This window comes from Tenrec ecaudatus, chromosome 11 (assembly GCF_050624435.1).
Source record: "Tenrec ecaudatus isolate mTenEca1 chromosome 11, mTenEca1.hap1, whole genome shotgun sequence".
Lineage (NCBI taxonomy): Eukaryota > Metazoa > Chordata > Mammalia > Afrosoricida > Tenrecidae > Tenrec > Tenrec ecaudatus.
Genome location: NC_134540.1, coordinates 47004922 through 47027411, shown reverse-complemented (window position 1 = coordinate 47027411; position 22490 = coordinate 47004922). Strand labels below are relative to the sequence as shown.

General features: G+C 48.0%; 1 protein-coding gene across 1 annotated transcript in view; it reads left to right on the top strand.

Moving 5' to 3' along the window:
• Positions 1 to 22490, top strand: part of VWA8 (von Willebrand factor A domain containing 8) — a 405888-nt gene that overhangs the window by 279349 nt on the left and 104049 nt on the right. The window contains exon 37 of the mRNA XM_075563021.1: positions 1710 to 1911. Within this exon, the coding sequence (XP_075419136.1) occupies positions 1710 to 1911 (202 nt within the window). The remainder of the gene's footprint in view (positions 1 to 1709; positions 1912 to 22490) is intronic.

The following is a 22490-nucleotide window of genomic DNA, read 5'->3' as shown; positions in this document are numbered from 1 at the left end:
CTGCCTTTTCAGATGGACATCACCAGGCCTGGCTTCCAGGTGCACAGGCTCCGCCAGCGTCTCCCTCAGCAGCCAAGCACGTTCGCCATTCTCACACATGCACCCCCAGCAGTCTGTCATCACACCCGCCTCTTTTGGGGGGAACAACTTCATGTAAAAAAAATGACTTTCATCATTTGAGGGAAATTTCTGTCCTCTACTAAATATGTGCTCATTAAAAAGCACTATTAATTACATGTATAAAAGCAGAGGGCCTCTTTTGGCCTGACATTTCTCAAGCATGAATGGCATTTTAGCCCACTAGCTCTCTCTTCCCTCCTCATTAGCCCCAGGTTTTTATTTATGGTGTTTTCTTCTTTCTGTTTCTGTTCAACTTCCTGGCTGAGCCCGTGTCGTGCCTGCTGCAAGTCTGGGAGAGGGCGAGCTGCGGCCGGCAGGTCCCCGTGATGCGGCCGCTGTTTTTCAGCTGCGCTCGCTCCCAGGGACAGGAGGCAGGCAGCCCGCCGATGTAGCAAACTTGGCCTCTTCGGTTTTTCTTACATTTTAAAGGTGGCCCCGTGAGCACATTTCATAGTGGACAGTGAAACACGCAGCCAGCAAGCCTGTCTCTTGTCAGAATTTCAGACCTCATGCCGCCGCTGGCCCAGTCGGCTGTTCTCAAAGCAGCTTTGACTCCCCTGCACCTGCCACTTGTTTTCCTAACCCAGTGTGTCTGGGACACCGCGACGCTGCTGGGCCCTCGAGGCTGGCCGTGCCTCGCCGCGCTTTGTGGTAAAGGAGGTAAACTGGGGAGGGGACAAAAGGTCAGAATGGCCTTGACATATTTCTATGGCATATGTGGGGTGGCTGCTAGGCTCCGTGGAGTCGGTTCTGACTCAGTGACCGTGTGGACCACAGGCAGCAGCCTCACCAGCCTCACAATGCTTCCGAGGTTTGAACACCTTGGTGCAGCCCCGGATCCGTTCATCTCACTGAAGGCCTTCTGCTTTTCCACTGTCCCTCTGCGTTACCGAGCACGCTGTCCTTCTGCAGGGGCTGGTCTCTCCTAATAATGGGCCCGAAGTACGTGAAACCAAGTCCCCCAGCCTTTTGAAAGGAGCATTCTGACAGCCCGGCCCCGCAGGCTGAGGGTTGGTTCTTCAGGCATATGCACGTAGTCCATCTGGACTGCAGACTAGAGACCTTTCTAAGGGAGAAACGCAAATTTGGTGCATCGAAGCGGAGAGCAGCCCTCCCTGCCATGAGTGCCCTCCTCAGAGGGAGCCCCCGGCTGCGGGTGTGGGAGGTCCCTTTCTCCCTCCCAGCAGTGAATGCCGGTGCCCTCTGGGTTCCACAGACACAGGACAGTGGGACTAACCAGTGCATCAGCGTGGCGTCTGCCCTGCACACTCGACTCTCTTGGTAGCTGACCTTGTAACATACCATCAGAATTCATTGATAGCCAGTTTCATTAACTGGACTAGCCATAGGTTGTACACTATCAAATCGATCCTATAGACTATCCTAAAAGCATCCATTGTTCACGTCTATGATTGTCCAACTGTCTACTTGTATGCACTCGTAAATTATCATGCCACATTCTGTCACCGCGCACGGACCCCTGGGCAGTTCAGTGTCAGGCCTGCGGCCTTTGGCCTGTGACCAGTTATCAAAGAGTGGATGATGTTTGTGGCAGCTCCTTTATCCTGACAGGCGGTCGTCTTTTCCAGGTCGGAGTCTCTCTCGCCGTACACCTCCTGGCTCTCTACCATCTCGGACACAGACGCACTCCTGGCCCCATGGGGCAGTGGTGGTGTGGTGACTGTTGACATGGGAGGTCACATCCGGCTCTGGGAAATAGGACTGGACCAACTGGAGCGGTCACTCAGGGAGTGGAGAAACATGATCGGCCAGGAGGACCGAGCCGTGCAGGTACGGCGCTAGCTGGGGGAGCTTCCCTTCCAAAGGCCACGTGTAGTCCCGAGCAGCTCCACGCCAACAGCTCTCATGGAAAAGGCTGCTTGGATTGTGGGGGCTCGTGCTTCAGAAAGCAGACATCTCCCTTCCGGAGCAGGAAAGGGCCAGCGACGTGTCTTCTCTGTTTTCTTTCCTTTTCCTTCCGGTCAGCACTTCAGTGTACAGGTTCCCACCATCCGCCACATCTCAGGAGGGAAAGAAGACCAGCTCCTCTTTCCGTTTTAACCATCAGCATCATCCTGCACCACCTTGACACGTTCCCCCTTTGGAGCATCTCTCCGTGCTCCCCAGGCAGCAGGAGCACTGACAGCCCAGGATGGGGGAGCTGGCGCTAAGGCGAGTCTTTAGACTAGACGAGGGAAGGCGAGTCATGCATCTCCTGCTCTTGCTGTCAGGCGCCCCCCAGGCGATTTTTACAGGGTTTCCTGCACATCTGTCACCGTCACAGCAGCAGATGGCCAGGTGTTTTCTCCCACCGAGCCCCTGGCTGGGCTTCACGAGCGCTTCCACCATCACGCCAGCAGGGCCCTTCTGCGTCTCCTAGGGAAGTGTCCTTACCAAAGCCCTTAGTTCAGGTGATGCAGGCTTAGCCATGAGGAGAAGTAGACTCGGCCATAGATGGGTGGGACGAGGGACACAGAGCCACCAGGGGAAGGCAGCCAACAGCCCCAGACATGATTGGCTGGCTGAACTGCTCTCGGCGAGGGGTTTGGAGAACGAAGGCCGTGCCCCATCTATGCTAAGCATGTAGTCAAAGGCTTCCTTTGCAATGGATTCATGTCTTAGAACCACCCTTCCCAGTCCCTCCCACTTCTCCCCCGCACAGGGAGAGGTGGGCTCCTGCTGGCCACGAACGCCGCGAGGAGCCGGTTAGCAGGAGGAGACATGTGTGGGCGCGCACTGTTCCATTGATCCCTGATAGAGAATCGCTATCTCACAAGATTATTTTTGTGCTCCTTAAAGGAGACCTCGTTATGGAAAATACCTGTTTCTCAGGGAGGCTTGCAAGTGTATAGGAAGAGCCTGTGGTGAATTGCAGAACCTAGTGAACAAGCCATGGCAAGTCCTGCCGGAAGGCTGAGTCAACTCAAAAACTCACAGCCATCGAGTCGATTCTGACTCCGCCACCCCCAGGTAGGCCTGTGCCAGTGGACTTCCAAGACTGTGATGGGAGTAAACATATACTGATGTCATCCAGACCAAACGAATGAGGGCAGGACAATAAAATAAGCCGTCTATGGGTACAAGGTGTCCCTCACGGCACAGACGGAATGCCAGTCACCCGCCAGGACATTCACAGAATTAATCAGTGAGGGCTCCGTTTCTTTTCTTGGTCCAAGCTTCACTTCCCTCTCTCTGCCTTACCCTCCTGGGCGCTTGATCAGAGCCACAGCTCATGGGGTTGAATTGCCTCTGTGTTACTTGGACTTCCCTCTCCCACATTGCAGAGATCAAAGGTCATGGTTTTTACATCCCTAAGCCGATAGCAAGGATGTGGGGACTGAATCAAGTTTAACCAGCCCAACAGAATGTTCAAAAGGCTGTTGACTCACGATGGGGGCTGCAAGTATTTGTCCCCTCTTTGCGTTGTCACCACCTCGCTCGCCTCCCCCCACTGTGCTGTGCGTCTTTGTACACCCAGCTCCTGACCTGATGGGGGGCGATCGATAGGAAATTAGCATGTTTGTTTACACTCACGTCATAAGTACTGAATAACACTGGCAAATGGAAGCTATTTAGTAACCAGCTGGCTTCTTCTTTTCAAGCACTCGCGCCATTACCCGTTGGTTTTCATGTCGCCGAGGAAGTATTGATTGAACAACCCCTTGTCCTGTGTTCGGGATGAACAGATCACAGTGTGTACCTCCTCTCCAGCATAATGCCATAAGTACTTGGGTGTCCAACATAGGGTCCAGCTCCTTCCCAAGGAAGCTGTTGCCATGTGTCCCTGTGAGCCGTGGATGACAAGCTCTCTCCACGGCACAGTCTCCCTCACACGGGGCTGCCGTCAGAAACAGAGGCCCCGAGACAGCAGCTTCCAAGAGCTCCAGTTAATTTCCAGGCAGAGACCCCAGCTCCGAAGGTTCTAGTGACTATTTGGGAGGATTCCAAATGGGGAATCTTGATAGATTGTCTCCAAGGACCCTGGCTGATTGTGGGGGGGGGGGGTTATTGGGAAGAAGTTTTGAGAAAATGGAAAACTGCAATGATAAGGAAAAAGTCCAAGAAAATTGAGCCAAGGAACTTTTTCCATCTCGACACCGCACCAGCCCCTTCTTCCCCTGGGCCAGGTGCTGTGTGCCATGAGCAGTTCCCCGGGGAGCCTTGCCTATCCACCTTACAGGTCTGAATTTGCCTCCTCCAACTCTGTTTGATCCCAAACCTCGAAGAACAATGAAAGGGAGCGCAGTTGGAGTCCCTTGAAGGTGCCAAACGAGCGTGCTGGTGTGGTGGGGGTCAAAGAGCGCAGGCAGCCTTGGAGGTGAGTTAGAGCGGGGGAAACATCGCCTTCTGAAGCACATAGACCTAGGCGGAGGCTGTGTTGAGAACAGGGACTTCACATCTTGATAGTTATTGTTTGATAGAGGCGTCTGTGATTTTTATAGCCATACTGTTTTACTTGCCCTCGTATTATGTTACCCACTCCAAACAGGTGTTTTTGTAATGCATCATTTCTGTCTCTCCAGTGTAAAGCTTAGCCATTGCCGTCGTTGCTGCGTGCTGTCGAGCAGGTTTCCATGCGGAGCAGTCGTAGCACAGGAGGAAACGTTGTACCACCCTCCCTGTGCAATCACTGCGTCAAGCCACCTGGTGGCGTCAGCCCATTGTGTGGAGGGGCTTCCTCATTGTCACTGCCCCTCGGCTTTACCAAGCATGATGTCCCTCACAGGGGACTGGTCTCTGCGAATAGCTTGTCCAAAGTACGTGAGGCGAAGACCTGTCACTCATGATTCTGAGGAGCATTCTGGCTACCGTTCTTATAAGGCCGATTGGTTTGTTCTGCTAGCCCACGGTGGATTGAACGGTCTCCACCAGCTCCATAGTCAAGGCATCCTTTCTCCTTTGATTGTCCTTATTTATGGCCCAGTGTTCGAATACAAACCCTGACCCAGGCGCCCACTAATCCTCAGTGATATCTTTGCTTTTAAACATTTTAAAGCAGTCTTCTGCAGCAGATTTGCCCGTTTTACTACATCATTTGATTTCTTGACCGCTGCGTCGATGTATGTTGATTGTGGATCCGAGTATAATGAAATCCTTTATAATATCAAGACGTTCTGTGATAGAAATATAGATATATTTCTGTATCAGAAATAAGTTTTACTGAAGCAATAGAGCCTTGGCAATGCTGCTGGGTGTTGGACTACTAACCACAAGGTTGGTAGTTCAAACCTATCAGCTGCTCAGAAGGAGAAAAGTGAGGCTGTCTGGCTCCAAGGAGTTCAAACCTGCAGCACAACAGTGGATTTGGTTTAGGTTTGGTTTAAGCAATAAAATAACATAATTCAGAATTGAATAATAGCTTCATTTGGAAAATTGGATACCTATCATCTAACATTCTCTTTCTGTCTCTAAGATTGCTTGGCTAGTTTGTGCATATGTACTCACATACTTAAACTTATGATCAAATGTGAACATCCATCTTTATGTTTAAACGGAATTGTCCAAGTAGTCTGCCATTGTTTTAACTCTTTGTCATTCTCACGACGGGGCAAAGGGGACAGCATGGTACAGTGACACTATTTAGACTAGTTCGTGTTGTGATTTGCCGAGGGTTAGGACAACTCAATCTGAATAGGAATTATTCCCGGAGAAACAGTAATCAGCTAGCAAAAACACTTGATCCTTCAAGCGAGCCTTCAGTCAAGGACTCTTTATTCCACATAGGCGGGCGCCTCATTCGGAACATGCCTTGGAGGAGTAGAAAATAGACTGGTTCTCAGTACCACACAGAGCACTTGCGGGCTAACAGCAGAGCCCCTTCTCACAGGCAGAGTGACCCGATCGCCATCTAGTGGCTCAATGGGCTTACTGTGTCATAAAAGTCTAAGCCGCGGTGGAGTAGTGGAGTACAGAGGGCCAACCCGCCTGTAAAAGATGGAGTCAGCCCAGCAGTGCCGGACGAGAGGTTTGCAGACTCTTGCCTGGTGTGACTCTGTTGGTCATGAGATGTCCCTTTAGGTCAGCAGTGATGTGAACACCAGGCAAACCACCTGCCAAGCCTCCATCACATCCTAACCCCCATCTTTTCTTGATTCCCTTGCACCGTGGCTAAAGAGCAGTGTTTGTTTAGATCGCCAGCGTGAGCTGTCTGCATTGTCACAAACGCTGGTATCTCTGCTGCAGCTCAGCTTTCTGGCGTTGTGAACTTTGAGGCTACTGCTCATTTGAATTTTTATTTTTATTTAACTGGTGTTAGGTCTGCCTGTTGATTTGACCTGCTTGGCTAGGACCCTGGTTTTCCCACCGTGGACAACGACCACAGCTGAGAGCTGGACGATAGCTGTCGCTCACTGTTAAGAGTCAGGATGACCGTTGGGCTTCATGTTTCCAGAAGCATGGGTAATTAATTCTGAGCCAACATAGTGAGGAGCCCAGTGGTGCTATTGTCTGCTAACAGCCAGGGTGGTGGTTCAAGCCCAGCAGCCACTCAGCGGGAGAAAGAAAGTCTGCCTGCTCCCTAAACAGGGCTGCTGTGAGCCGGAAGGGACATGATGCTGGGGGTGGTGTGCTCGTGCATCCTCCTTACGATGTGTTCCATAACTTGACTTAGTTACATTCCTTCCAAGAGGTCTGTCAGGCACACCACGCGTTCCCCTTCAAAAGTCTCATCCTCTTCTTATGGGAGCAAAAAAAGGTGAAAGGTTATAGTTTTCAAGTGCCGTTTTCTAATTACTATCAAATAAACTCCCCCCATCGGGTGACTGTGAGTCAGCTCAGTGGCGGTGTTTGTTTGTTTGTTTAAATTACTGTAGAATATTTTAAGGCCTTTGGATAGTACTTCCTTAACTAAAATTTTAAAATGGATAGAATCTTCTGAAACACTGCAGAGCATCGTAATTGGGATTCAGCAGGCATGTGATACATATATGAAAATCCAATGGCAGAGGCAAAGGAGGAAATAACACGGAAATGGGAACAGCTAATTCCTATTAAGTACCATTCATTCATTCCCCCCTTTTAAAGAAAATACCCAATGGGTTAGTGTTAAAGTCTCGTGAGGTCCATATTTTATAGACGGTTTGGAATATGTACATATGCCTTTGGGAACCTCTCTTATCCCAGAAAGACAATGCCTTTTTTTGAACTCCAGTCATTTCCCATCCTATCTCTTAGCAACATCAGCAGAGCTGTCTTTCAGCAATATAGTCTACCTGTTGGCTCATGGTTTTTATTTTAAAAATAATTGTTTCCGCTTAGAGAAATTTCAGCCATAGACATGCGGTTGTCGAGAATATCTAACGAACAGACAGGCTCTCCAGCCGTGTGCTGACACAGCAGCCTTGAAGAGCGGGGCTGTGGAGCCTCTTTGCAGTGCTTTCCGGGGTCCAGCTGTAACCTCTCCCTCCGTGACTGTTTTCAAGATCGCAAACGTTACCTGCCCACTTGCCAAACTGCCAAATGTTTAGCCAGGGAGCCCTCTGGTGTAGTGGGTTATGCCTTGGGCTGCTGACAGATCATCGGCAGGAGAAAGACAAGACTTTCTACTCCTGTTGTCAGCATCGACTCAGTGCTAGTGAGTTCAGTTTGGTCTTTGAATATTTCAGCAGTCAACTCTCACAAGTGGTGCACCATGGCTCCAGCACACCCCTGGCTCAACCCTTGATCAATGATCTCCCCGTGGAGAGTTAGGACAGAGGGCGGCCTCTGGGAAACAAGACCACAGGAACGTGGCGAGGCAGAGGGAGGGAAAGCGACCTCGGAAACGCGGGTCAGATGGTACCAGGTCATTTCTGGGGTTTGCCGTGGCCTGCACATGCCCGCACGACAGATGGGCAGCGCTCTTCTTGAACCAGGAAATATTTGGAGCAGGGAAGGAGAAGTGTACACCGATAGAGAGGCCGTATGTGTTCTATTAGCATTTTCTGCACCTTCAAGACCGATATCCCTATCAAATACCAAAATCATGGGGACTCTAGAGTTTTTTAGACTGACATTAAAAATGTAAATATCATTGAGGTTCCTAATTGTAGAAAAGGTCAAACTTGAGAAGGTTGTTTTTCAGATACTCCACAGAAGTATTCCTCTCTCGCCAGGCTTTCGGACCATTGTTTTCTGTGGCACTATAGCCCCGGTGAAAACTATTTGGCAGTACGACCAGCAAGTCACACTGTTTATTAAAAGCACTGGAGAAGCAAATGTCAGTTATATAAATCAGGATGTCAAATGAGGTGAATATGCTGACAGCCAATGGCTTTAGCCAGAACTTTTATGATTTTGAGCTCAGTGTGTATTGGGTGGTGTGGGGTCAGCCTTGGACTGCTAAACACAAGGCCAGCACTTTAAACCCACCCGCAAGTTCAAGGGAGCAAGATGAGGCGATCTGTTTCTAGAAGGATTGACGCCTCAGAAACTCCATATGGGGTCGCTCTAAGTCAGCATTGACTAATGGTAATGGATGTGTAGCCAACACATCACAGTGAGGGCCGACAGGAAACCTCTCTGTTGTTAGATTCGTGGAGAAAGTGATCGTTCTAGTGCAAGCAGTTCAGCTGATTATTTACAGGCATGGAATTCGGAGTGCTGAACCCTGGGTTCAAGTTTCATTCTACCTCGTACATGATCTTTGGCAGAATACTTCATTTCTCTAAGCCTTGGATGCCTGTGCGAAGACAGGCTACGTGAAAATGAAACCATGCTCGCCAAACACCTATGCTGACCTCTGGGCTCCAAGGGTTACATAATCCGCCATCTACCCAGTGTTAAAACACGGGCTTCGTTTATGCTCCCGTTGGCCTGCCACAAAAGGAATTGAGGAATGATCTCTGCCTGAACTTGTCAGCGTGAAGAAAAGCAGGAAGTCGATGGTAGACCAGTTGTCAGCCGAGGATTAGAGTGTTTAGCCTTCGGCCAAAGACAAATGAGAACAGAACCAAAAACCCACAGCACCTTACCCACCACCGTTCGCCCGAGGCCCGGGGCAGAATCGCACAAGTTAAATTTGGAGCTGCGTCTTTTAGCTGTTCTGTTTTCACTGTTAATCTCTTTCTCTCGATAATATTCTCGGTGGCTTCCCTTTTTATTTTCTGTTTCCTTACGAAGTCTGACCTTCGTTGCTCAGGTAGTGTTAGCAACCCCCCCTGTTTAGTCAGGGGTCCAGGGAGCTCTCCCCTGCCCAGATACGGAAATCGGTTGCCTGTAGGTGGATGCTTTTATTTCTGAGTTTTCTATCCTGTTCCTTTGGTCTATGTGTGTATCATTGTACCGGCTGTTTTGACAACTGTGGCTATGTAGTAGTAGGTTTTGAAGTCAGCTGGTGCAAGGCCTCGTACTTTGTTCTTTTTGAGAACGTCTCTGCTTATCCTGAGCATCTTCCCTCTCTATATTAAATTGACAATTAGTTTCCATTTCCTTAAGAAGGAAGATAAGATTTGGGTCAGGATTGCATTATATTTGTAGCTTACTCTAGTAAAACTGACATTTTCACAATAGTAAGTCTTCCTAGCCATGAACACAGGATAGTTTTCCAGTTTGTGTGAGTCTCTTTTGGTAATAATGTTCTGTCACTTTCTTTATAAGTCTTTTGTTTTTTGCATTAGGTTTATTCCTAGCTATTTCATCTTTTGGTTGGCTATTGTAACATATACATGTATGTAACATATATGTATTGTAACATATACATATATTGTTACATGTATGTCTTTTTTGGGAGCTCTCTTTGCTATGCAAGCACATTAGACTCTGTGCTTTCAAGGCATACAATGTCCTTCATTGACCACACCAGAAGGACTCCATGTGGAAACCCCACAAACTCACAAACAGCAAACATGAGGAACTGACTACCCCTTGGACTTAAGACTCAGCTGCCCGAGGGTAAGAAGAAACAGATGCTGGCTCTCTCAAGGTTAAGAGACATGGGGAATCGATGGAATTTCATTTAGAATTCTTACATGGTGCCCAATGAATGATGGCCCTTGATGCCCAATGAATGATGGCCCGGAACTACCATATATTTACTATTTTAATGCTCTCCTTGCTTTCTTATGACATGTGTTAGTCTGGTTGGTATGGTTTTCTGCTTCTGTGAATGAGTATTATTGAAAGTTTTTCCCTATCACCACCCCCATTGTTCATGTAACTAGTGTCTAGTCACTTAAGAGTTTAATATGTACAAGTCAATAACCCACATATTTCAGCCTGAAGCTGGCCTATACTTGTATAGTATCCTTTTCTCAACAGTGTTTTAAATTTTTATCATTGACTAAATTAATGACACTATCAATAGAATTACTGTAAGCTTCAGGGGGTGATTTATAATATTCTCTATCATAAAATGATAACGATCTCTAAAGTAAACCAGAGACATAAACCATAGGTATGTGAACAGATTTTGGGCTTATCCTCTAGTTATAACCCCAATCTAAGCACAATTAGTTTTTATGACCTGGTTCTCTTGATGCTCACCCTCCTGAAGAGATCCCTGAAGATAAGAACACTATATCAAAGTGTGGTTAAGAAGTCAAGTGAGCTGGGAGAGTGGAGGGTGAGTGGGTTGGAAAGGGGGAACTGATTACAAGGATCCACATGTGACCTCTTCCCTGGGAGAGGGACAGCAGAGAAGGGGGGAAGGGAGACTCCAGATAGGGCAAGATATGACAAAATAACAATGTATAAATTACCAAGGGCACATGAGGGAGGGGGGAAAGGGGATGGAGGGGGAAAATAAAGAGGACCTGATGCAAAGGGCTTAAGTGGAGAGCAAATGCTTTGAAAATGATTGGGGCAGGGAATGTATGGATGTGCTTTATACAATTGATGTATGTATATGTATGGATTGTGATAAGAGTTGTATGAGTCCCTAATAAAATGTAAAAAAAAAGAAAAGGGAAAAAAATGATTAGGGCAAAGAATGTACAGATGTGCTTTATACAATTGATGTATGTATATATATGGATTGTGATAAGAGTTGTACGAGCCCCTAATAAAATGTTTTTTAAAAAAAAAGAAGCCAGGTGATGGTTGGCTATCAGGAAGATATTGAAAGGTTTATCTTAGAACAAGCATCCGTCTAAATGAGGGGTCAACTACATTCACATCGAAGAAGCACACCAACCTGTGTAATCCAAGGATTGTATATAATAAAACTCAAATCCCAACGAGGGAATGGTTTCAGAGCTTAGATTCTGAACACCCAGATTTCAGAATGCTATGGATGAAAGATGGTGGAAACCCAAAGTCCATTTGGATGAAGACTCCACTGAATTCTCTTTAACCACAGTCCAGGGATGTGAACAGCCTTGCGATCAGACAGAGAGCCTGATAGCAGATGTAGTTAACTCAAAATGTAGTACTTTCTCATTTGATATCCTTTTTGACCTATTTTGAGGTTGTTTCAGTACTTAATGTTTTCTACTTTCTTCTCAACTGAGGTTCTTCTCTATGTTGTCCAGTGATTGTGGTTGGGTTTTTGTTTATTTGTTTCCTGCGTGTGTTTTGTATGGTTTTCTGTATATGAAATCCAGGCAGGTAAATCTACAGAGACGATAACTGGATTAATAATTACCTGCGGCCTGGCAGGGGAGGTTGGGAGTGAATGGGGGAGCTAACGGCAGTGAGCACGAGAAGAAAGTGTTCTGAAATTGATAATGGTGATGATTGAACAATTAAATTGTATGATGAGTGAAGTCTGTGCCAACAAAACTATTCAAAAACAAGCAAACACATTGGTTGCTTATAAAGTCACCTCCTAGTTGTGGCCCCAGGTGTGTCGAGGTGGACCTGTGCTCCAGGGGGTGTTCACAGGGCTGATGTTTCTTTCCTTTTTCAATAATCACTTTACTGGGGGCTTGTACACCTTATCACAATCCATACATCCACCCATTGTGTCAAGCACATTTGTACATTTGTTGCCATCATCATTCTCAAAACATTTGCTTTCTACTTGAGCCCTTGGTATCAGCTCCTCATCTTTCCCCTCCCTCCCTCCCTCACAAACCCTTGATCATTTATAAATTATTATTATTTTTTCATGCCTTACACTGTCTGACGTCTCCCTTTACCGACTTTTCTGTTGTCCGTCCCCCAGGAGGGGTTTATATGTAGATACTTGTGATCGGTTCCCTCTTTCTCCCCTACCTTATCCTTACCGCCCTGGTATCACTACTCTGATTATTGGTCTGGAGAGGTTCATCTGTCCTGGATTCCCTGTGCTAATCTGTACCAGTGTACATCCTCTGTTTTCACCGGATTTGTAAGGTAAAATTGGGGTCATGATAGTGGTGGGAAGGAAGCATTAAATAACTAGAGGAAAGTTGTATGTTTCATCGGTGCCATACTGCACCCTGACTAACTTGTCTCCTCCCCACGACCCTTCTGTAAGGGGATGTCCAGTTGCCTACAGATGGGCTTTGGGTTTCAACTCCACACTCTCCATCATTCACAATGATATGAATTTTTTGTTCTTAGATGCCTGATACCTGATCCCATCGACACCTCATGATAAACACAGGCTGGTGTGCTTCTTCCATGTGGGCTTTGTTGCTTCTCAGCTAGCTAGCCGCTTGTTTACTTTCAAGCCTTTAAGACCCCAGATGCTATATCTTTTGATAGCCAGGCACCATCAGCATTCTTCACCACATTTGTTTGTGCACCCACTTTGTCTTGAGCAATTGTGTCAGGAAGGTGAGCATCATGGAATGCTAGTTTAATAGAACAAAGTGTTCTTGCATTGAGGGAGTACTTGAGTAGAGGCCCAGTGTCCATCTGCTACCTTAATACCAGATATATATATATAGATAGAGAGAGAAAGAGCTATTTCCCTATCATCATATATAAATATATTTACATATGTACATGCCTATATTTAGACCTGTATAAATGCCCTTTACCTCCTAGCTCTTTCCTCTATTTCCTTTTACTTTCCTCTTGTCCCACTATCATGCTCAGCCTTCATTTGGGTTTCAGGAATTCCTCTCGGTTACATTGCCCTTGATCAAGTCCTATCAGGCCACCTACACCCTTCTCACCATCAAGTGCAATCACGAGGTGTCAAAGGGATCAGGTATCATACATCATCAGAACAAAAAATCTTATCATACGAGAATGGGGGTGGGGGAGTACTGAGTGGAGACCCAAAGCCCATTTGTAGGCCACTGGACATCCCCTTACAGAAGGGTTTTGGGGAGGAGACAAGCCAATCAGGGTGCCATGTAGCAACGATGCAACATACATCCTTCCTCTAGTTCTTTAATACTTCCTCCCTTCTCCCCCCCACTATCATGATCCCAATTCTACCTTACAAACCTGCTAGACCAGAGGATGTACACTGGTACAGATAGGAACTGGAAACACAGGGAATCCAGGGCAGATGAACCCTTCAGGACCAGCGGTGTGTGTGGCGATACTGGGAGGGAAGAGAGAGGCTGGGTTGGAAAGAGGGAACCGATTATATGGATCTACATGTGACCTCCTTCCTGGGGGACGGACAACAGAAAAATGGGTGAAGGGAGATGTCAGACAGGGCAAGATATCACAAAATAATAATTTATAAATTATCAAGGGTTCATGAGGGAGTGGGAGGTAGGGGGGAAAATGAGGAGCTGATGCCAGGGGCTTAAGTGGAGAGCAAATGTTTTGAGAATGATGAGGGCAATGAATGTACAAATGTGCTTTACACGATTGATGTCTGTGTGGATTGTGATAAGAGTTGTATGAGCCCCTAATAAAAATATTTTTTTATAAGAGAGAGAGAGAGAAATGAGGAAGATGGTCGATTTGAGAAATGCCTGGAGACACAGACCTGGAGGAGCAAGATGAACATAGCGGGAATAACTCCAGTCACGAACGTGGTTTGAACGGATATTCTAATGCTGCTTGGAGAAGAAGGAAAGATGCCTCCCACTGCAGTAGTAACAGAGTGGCTGAAGCTTACGTGTTGTCCCAGACCAGCCCCACGCTGAGTGCTCCCACATTCCCACTTCTCCAAGTTGTCACGGTGAGCGTGGAGCTCAGTGCAACCACAGCACCGATGCACTGAGAGGCACCGAGAGGTTAAGTCACTTTCTTTGTAGCTCACTGATCAGCTTGTGCTGCAGCTGGCCCTGCTCGTCTTCTGCCTGCTCCTCTTGCAGAGGGGAGTAGCACCCCCTTTCTGTGCCCCCGCGGGTGCAAGGCATTGCGAGTGCACCTTGTAGCCAGATAAGAGGTCTGAGCCTAGCTCTTCTCCGTGATCTCTCCCCACACTTTAAGAAGCATGAATTTTTAAATCATACAAAAATGTCCTTTTCCTCCATTGCCCAAATAGACCTATTTTCATTAAAATCCAATACAAACGGTTGAAGAAACATAGGGCCCAGCAGAGGCCGCAGTGATTTTTCAGCATTGTGGCATTGGAGCCCCTACCCTGGGGGCAGTGATTCTGCTGCACAGCCGCCCCTGCCTGCGCGGTGTAACAGTGGTGTCTCACCGACCCCCGATTGAGGACAGGATCGTCCCTGCGGGGGGAGCAGACTAACAGCTCGGACTCTTTCCCAGAACTACCGAGAAACGTAATCATCTTTCTCCCCTGCCTCTGGGGCGACGCAGTGATCAGCCTCTGTCTAATCACTAGACAAGCAGGAACTGAGGATATTAAGCTCTTGAATGTAACTTTCCTTTGCACCAAGATCCTGATCAAGAAATATGGAGACAGGCAGGCAGAGAGATGTTTCCGGTGTGGGTGCTGCATGCATTCCACCGCAACTATAGAAAGGTGGTGTGGTTGAATTGCCTTTACCGAATCGGTCTTGATTCTTCAGTGTCTCTGTTGTTCGTGCTATCTTAGATCGGGTCCCCTTCAGTGAGTCCAAAAGCAGTGTATGCTCACCAGGGGCAGCCGCTGATTAAAAATGATAATAAAATAAAGGGCTAACCAGAAACATGAACTCCCTCTTCAGAGGCTGAGCTCCAAACTCAAGTATTTTTGTCCTCCTTTATAGTCAAATTATTTCATCTTTCTTTGCTGAATCTAATTACATTCATTTCTAGTTTATACCTTAATTTTCCTGACCCACTTGAGTACGTGTTAGACATGAGGCCCTGGGGCCGCTAATCACCCCATTGGGTTCTTCCTGAAACAGGATGCTCTGATACATACCCACAGGCCAGAGTTCACCACGAAGAAGACGCTCACAGTGAGAGAGCGCTCGGCCTCGTCAAACCTCGGCTGTCCCAGCAACCTCCTCGGGAGCAGAAGGAAGTCACCCGTGATCACAGGTTCCGTGGAGTCCTCATCCATTTCAGCTTCCTTCCACCTAGACCAGTTCTTCCCCCTTGCCTCACCTGTTGTGCCCTTGGCATTGTGGAAGAGGGCCGGCCACTTATTGTGGACCATGAATGTCCCATGATTTGGGGTGGTCTGACGTTTTCTTGTTTTCAGTGAAGTGTTTGCATCTGTGCAGGAATATCACAGAAATGACCCCATGTTTGCTCGGCGTGCCTGTTGGGGGTACAGGGTGTCAATTTTTCTCAGCGCTGGTGATGGTAACTTTAAACAGTAGGGGAAGGTGCTGTCTCTACTGTATTTCTCCTCTGACAATTTGCAGTTTTGTCCCCTTCAAATGAATGCACAAGTTCAGGGGCTGGGGTGCGGTGGGGGGTGGTATGCTTCCAGACTAATGAACCTGTTTCTCATCGAACTTTCATCCATTGATGACTCTTCGTCGAATCTATTATTACTACATTGATTGCTAAGTGGATATTTTTCTAATTACAATCTTAAAAAAAATCAAACACAGTTTTATTGGCATAGAATTCACATATCATACAATTCAATAGTTCAGTCCTCTAATGACATCATCCCGAGCCTGCATTTTTGGTGGCATTCTGCTGAAGGAAGTACTCTCCTCCCCACTGTTTGTTCTCAGTGGGTTGTGCCTTGTGGGTTTGGACCTTATTTCACAGCCTAGCATGCATTGTGGAAGGAACCGTGCTGGGGCAGCGATTGCGTATGGGGCTAATAACTGCCAGGTCAGCAGTTTCCACCCACCAGCCACGCCAAGGGGAAGGGTGATGCTTTCTGTTGCCTGTGGATTTGTACCGGGGCAGCTCTACTGTGTCCTATAGACTCACTTTGAGTGTGAATGGACTGGATGGCAGCGAGTTTGGTTTGGGGAGTGTTTGGGGTCCGTGACTGGATTGTTCATGCTCAGATCGCTCCAGATTTGCCCCCTGGGAGCCTTCTTCAAGCCAGTTTCCTTCTGACGTGCCTCGCCCTTTTCTTTTTCTTGTCTCTCCTTTTCCTCTTCCTCCTCCTCTTCCCCCTCCTCCCACTCCTCTTCTCACTCCTTGCTTTGTTGCACAGAAAGAAATCCAATGGCTTTGGGCACTGGTTTTCTGCACTAACACGAGGCGGCTCTGTCCCCTTGCGATTTCATGCCCAGCAGAAGGGACTGTGGCTTGGTCCCCAGTTATCCTCCCCAGGGCCACCCTGGGGGAGCCTGTCATTGTCCTGATTGTGTCAACCCGCCTCACCAAACTGCTCTTGCGGTAGCTGATCGCCCCTGATGGTGACCGCAGCGCGGGAGGAGACTGGGACCGTGTGCTGTGGTGACCTGCCATGTGTTCATCGGCTGCCTTTCAGAGGTAGCGAGAGCTTGCTTTTCCTTCTAGTGCGCTTCAGTCTGGAAGCTTCTCGGAAACCTGTCCACCCTGCTTCCTGGATGGCAACACTCGGCCACCACAATAGGACCAACTGATGAACCCCTGATGGGGCTTAGCACTGCTTGTTGATTTAAGTCAATCGGTCGATAACAAAACACGCATTTAGCCAACTTCCATTTAATTAGCTCACTAAATAACCTATGAGTATTTGCATTTCATCAGCATCTCTCTCCTATCCCCTCATTCTTCTGCCTCCACCGGTGGTGCTGTATGCACCTAAGACACCGTTCAGGGATTCCCAGGTTGAACTAGCGCAGCGCCAGCCCCTACACAAGCCAGTTGCACTGTGAGATTTCCAGTGCTCCATCACCCAGCGTTGTGCATCGTGGGAGAAAATCTATAATGATCTATTCAATGTGCTGAATAGTTTTCGTTGTGTTGTGATCAAGGTCTCAGAACAGCATCCAGTGCCATGTATCAGTCTCTCTGATCAGCGCCGGGCAAGCCCTCCTTCCTCAGGTCAGTGGTGAGGGCCTAAAATAATATAATTACAATGGCTTTTATTATTGTGTTATTTGACACTTATCCACCTACCTCGTTACATTTAATCATTAACTTTAATTAGCTCCAGATGTTCCTTGTGCATTTGACTGGAGCTCTGATTCCCTAATGACCGCAGGAGGGCAACAGTGAGCTTAGAACCAGAGTGGTTCCAGGACTGCTAGCATTTGCTGTCCTTTCACTGCTGTTGGGAAGCTACTAGAAACGCGTTGCTAGGTTAAGCCAGACGACTTGAATCAGTGCTCTTTCCATGAGCAGTTACTTTGACCATCAAATCAAAGGTTTTTATGGAAAGAAGTCAGAACTTTTAAGGGAGTTGCATGACACAGAGAAATTCCTGGAGGCCAAGAATGACAAGATCCAGGTCTTCTCCCTGGTTCCAGCCCTAAAGTGTGGCCTTAGCCAGTCCCTTCCCCTTTCTGGGCCTCAATTTCTTTACCCATAAAAATGAGATCATTGTAAGCTGACCCTGTAGCCTTTCACAGAATGGGAGGATGAAGACAGGCTTCAAAACAGAAGGCTGCCCATCAGAGCATCTCACCACCACAGCGAGGCTGCTCACAATGGCAGGCTTACTGTGTCTGAGCTGTGGCCGAGACATCTCCCGTAAAGCCACTGTTAGGGCATCGCTGTGACCGTTCCCATTTGGGGTTGAGAGTTAAATAGTTTTCCCAAGGTCATTCTGTTAACATTGAACAAAGCCAAGGTCAGGTCTAACCCAAAACCCCATTATTTTCTTCAGGCCCAAAGATTCGTTTTTAGTGGAGGTTCTACCCTTAGAAAACAGGTGTTTTTCTGCTCGGTTGCCTTTGAAGCAAAGGATTGCTAGTGCCTGATAGGTTATGTAGGTTTGGCCTTATCATCTGGTTTTAAAGGAAGCTCGAAATCCCGATTTTAAATGAAATCTCAGGAGACCTTGGCTACAGATTCTAAATAGTTCCAGAGCAGGGGGAGGTAAACCGCTGCAGGGGCCCGCACCTCTTTGTGCCTTCTCTGTAGTGTGTGTTGGGGGGGGGGAAGGGAAAGCCCCAGAGCAGCTCCACTCTCAAGTCCCTGGGAGCCGCTTGACTGTGTAGGTAAAGGCTCTTACTTGCGTCCTGAAACTCTGAGGTTCTAAGGCCTTTCAGACGGGTCAGTAAATTGCACCTTCTTTTCTTTGTATGGCCCACAGTTTAGAGTTGGTTGCGAGATGGAGGGTGGGGGAATCGAACAAAAACAACCTTTTGTGACATGTGAAAATTGTATTCAACGGTCAATGCCTATAACGTTTTATGGGAACACAGCCCCAAGGGGAGAGGTGAATAATCCAACAGGAGCATGATTGCCCACAACATCTCAACTCTTGACCACCTGGCTCTGAACAAGAAAAGTTTGCCAGACCCCGATTAGAAGGAAAATGCCAAAAGGAATTTTGGTCTGTCCCTCTGCTTCCTGCTCTGTAACACACCAACCCCAACACGATACAACATAGCAGAGTCTTTGTCAAGCAGCGGGTAGAGGTGGGGATGGGGCCGCAAAGGGAGAGAAATCTGTGTGCATCTATCTCTCAGACTATTGACCAGCCATCCAGCGAGCAGACTGTTTCCTCTTCCTGTGGGGTGTGTGCGCTTGCTAACAAAAAGCCACAGTGTGTCAAATGCATGGCTCTATTTGACAGCATATCAGATGCATGGCTCTATTTGACAGCATATCAGATGCACATATACTTGCATGCTGTCTAAGTCACAAGTTTGTAGTGTAAACGATCTAAGAACCAAGAAGCCAAACCTCCTGTCCTCGAGCCCGTTCTGACTCACGATGACCCATGTGTCACCCAGTACAAGTGTCCGCTGGGTTTTCTTGGCTGTCTTTTTCCCAGAGGCAGGTCTCCAGGCCTTTCCTTTGCAGCACTGCCAGGCGGGTTTGAACCCCCAGCCCAGCACAAGTACCTTCATGCATTTGATGAGTGAGTGAGTGAGTGAGTGAGTGAGTGAGTGAGTGAGTGAGTGAGTGAGTCAGTGAGTGAGTGGGTGAGTGAGTGAGTGAATGCGTGAGTAAGTGAGTCAGTGAGTGAATCAGTAAGTGAGTGAGTGAGTGAGTCAGTGAGTGAGTGAGTGAGTCAGTGAGTGAGTGAGTCAGTGTGTGAGTGAGTCAGTGAGTGAGTCAGTGAGTGAGTCATTGAGTGAGTGGGTGGGTGAGTGAATGAGTCAGTGAGTGAGTGAGTGAGTCAGTGAGTGTGTGTCAGTGAGTGAGTCAGTGAGTGACAAATAGACCAGGAACACTCTCATCACACTCTTAGCCATGGCACCCCTAAGCCCCAGGCCTTCCTCAAGTTGTCCTCAAGGCTGAGAATGCTGCCACAGACTTCTGCGTCTCATGCTTTAAGGCTGCGTACAGGTGTCTCCCTTGGTCTCCAGGAAAACTGGCTCCTGACCCTGATCACACCATGACCTTCTGCTCAGATGTGTTTCAGAGACAAACCCCCCAACCAACCACTAGGCTGGTGGGCTAGCCCCTGCCCTGGAGCCTGACACCAGGCCAGAACTCGATCAGGTCTTCGTGAGTCAGCCCCTCAGTAACTGAATGGGTAGCTAATGGTCTGTTGGTGCTTTTGAAAATACCTCAAAACATTATCCAGATTAATGGGAGAAAATTACATTTCGGCTCCCTCAGGTCCCTCCGGGCCCATCAAAGCCAGAAAGCCCTTTGGTGTTTCCTCGAAGGCTGAGTCTTTTGCTTCTGGAGAGCGGGCTGCTGGCTGGCAGATTACCCTGCCTATGCTGGCAGAGAACCAAATCGTGGTAAATCTTCCCTGGTCTCCGCCACCCTGCCGTTTATTCTGGACAGCTAGCCAAAGGCTGCAGAATGAATACCTGTGAACACTGGGTCACACTGTTTCAGCGAACGGTGGAGAATTGGCAGGTAGCCACAGCTAGGTGTGGCTGTCCTCTCCTTCCAGGGAGGATCTTGGGAGAGTCACTTCTTGTCTCTGAAACTCATTGAGCCAATCATAGCGGCTGCCTCACAAGACGGTTGTCATACCAAATGTGGTGACCTCTGTTCTACTGTGGGGGCTGTACAAGCCCCAAGCCAAACCCACTGCCCCAGATTCCATCCCGACTCACGGCAGCCCTCTAGCTGTAAAGCAGGAAGGGAGGTGAGGCAGGATTCATATGGCAACAAAGATGCCCTCCCTGCAGGAGAAGATTGTAGGGCAAAGGGAAACCAGTCCCCAAACCCTTGACTGTCAGCTCGATGCCTACTCACGGTGACCCTGTGGTGTGACAGAGTCTGGCTGCTTCAAAGGGCTTTCAGCAGTTCAAAAGCACCAGCCACTCCACCAGAGAAAGATGAGGCCTTCTACTCCCATGAAGCGTTGCCTTGGAAACTCTCCTGGCCAGTTCCACCCTGTCCTGTGTGGGTCTGAATCAACTCGATGGCAGTGAGTTTGCTTGTTTACTTTTTGTCGAAATAGATCACCAGGTCTTTCCTCCACAGCACAGCTGGGTGGGCCCAACCTCCACCTCATAGGCTAGTAGTTGAGCACATGGCAGTGTTTGCACTGCTGAGAGCGCTCGCTTCAGTTCATTAAGGGCCGTTAAACCCGCTCATCTTAGCAAATTGGTTGAATCCGTGTAGTGACACTTGGGTGGATAGCGGATGGTGTTTGTGTCATAACCTACAGCGACTGAGAGAGAAAGATGGGCTTTCTACTCCCATAACGGGCTGCAGTCTCGGAACCCACGGGGCAGTTCCACCCTGTGCCCCGGGGTCGCTATGAGCTGGCCCTGTTGAGTGATGGAGACTAAAGAGAAGCGTCTGGAGGAGCAGCTTCTCTCCTGTCTCCACCAGCTGTGTGTAGGCACAGTGCTCGCTGCAGTGGCCTGGGCGTCCTGCATCAGGGAGAGGAGATGGTCCTTTTCCTTCCTGCCCTTCTCTTCTCTGGTTGGCTGTGTCTCGTTTCTGGAGGTGAATTCAGCTTTGCTAATAATAGGCATTATAAAGTTGGGGTGCATTTTATTGCAAAACCTAAGTATTCCCTTTAGAGAATGCAGACAATGAAAGAGGAGGGAATAACCCTAAGATTAAGTAGCCCAATACTACCAGAAAATATTAACATGATTAAAAATATTACCCCCAAAGCTCTGCTCTACATGACCAAAGTAAAATATCTCACCAGAAATACAGACAGCGTCATGTTGTACATAGCAGCTCCTGCATTGCTGAGCTAGTTCAGAAATACTGATCTGCCCCTTTGCATTTTGTTACGTTCTCCTTGAGTAACCAGAGACAAAAGCAATTTCCCTTTAAACATCTAGTCCTTGCTTAACTATGGAAGTTAGCCCAGGGTCGGGGGCTTCCTGTTCTAATCCATTTTATCACTACATCTTGGACTGTAACCCAAAGTCAGCAGTTCTAAACCACCAGCTGCTCCTCAAGAGAAAGATGAGGCTCTCTGCTCCCACAAAGAGTCTTGGAAAGCCGCAGGGTAGTTCTACCCTAACCTATCGCCTTGCTATGCTCGTGTGTGGAATTGACTCAATGGCAGTGAGTTTGGTTTTTCAGTTCAGTAGTACATATCACAAAACCAAAAGAAGGAAACAGAACCACTGAATTGCATATGGCTCATTGCATCCCTACAGGACAAGTAGAACTGCCCCGTAAGGGTCTCTGACACTGTCGATCTCTGCTGGAGCTGACAGCCTCATCTTTCTTCCAGAGGGCGACCGCTGGGTTTGAACTCTCACTTTTCAGTTGCAATCCAATGCTTAACCCATAATGCCACCAGGGCTCCGCATCAACTCGATGGCCATGGGTTTGCTTATCACAACCCACCCTGAATGACTGTCTTTGAGGATCTCTGTGAGCCAGAATAGACTTCATGGAAGGGATCTAATGCCCACCAATGATTAGTGTCATAGGTTCAGACGGAGGTGTTTCTACTTAATAACCCGGTTCTTGAGATAGATTTCCATTCATGGACCAGAGTTTACCCAGCTGAAGGGTATGTGTAAGTCAGTGACTTGTAGATGCCTCACAGGTATGTCTCTTATCACCACTATCTAGTTCCAGGACACTTTCACAGTCCCCCAAAGACATCGCTGCCCATCAGCAGTCATTAGTCACCCCTCCCCACCCTGACTTATTCATGGGGAGACTGGCTGTGTGCGCCTGGAGAGACGGACAGACACCCT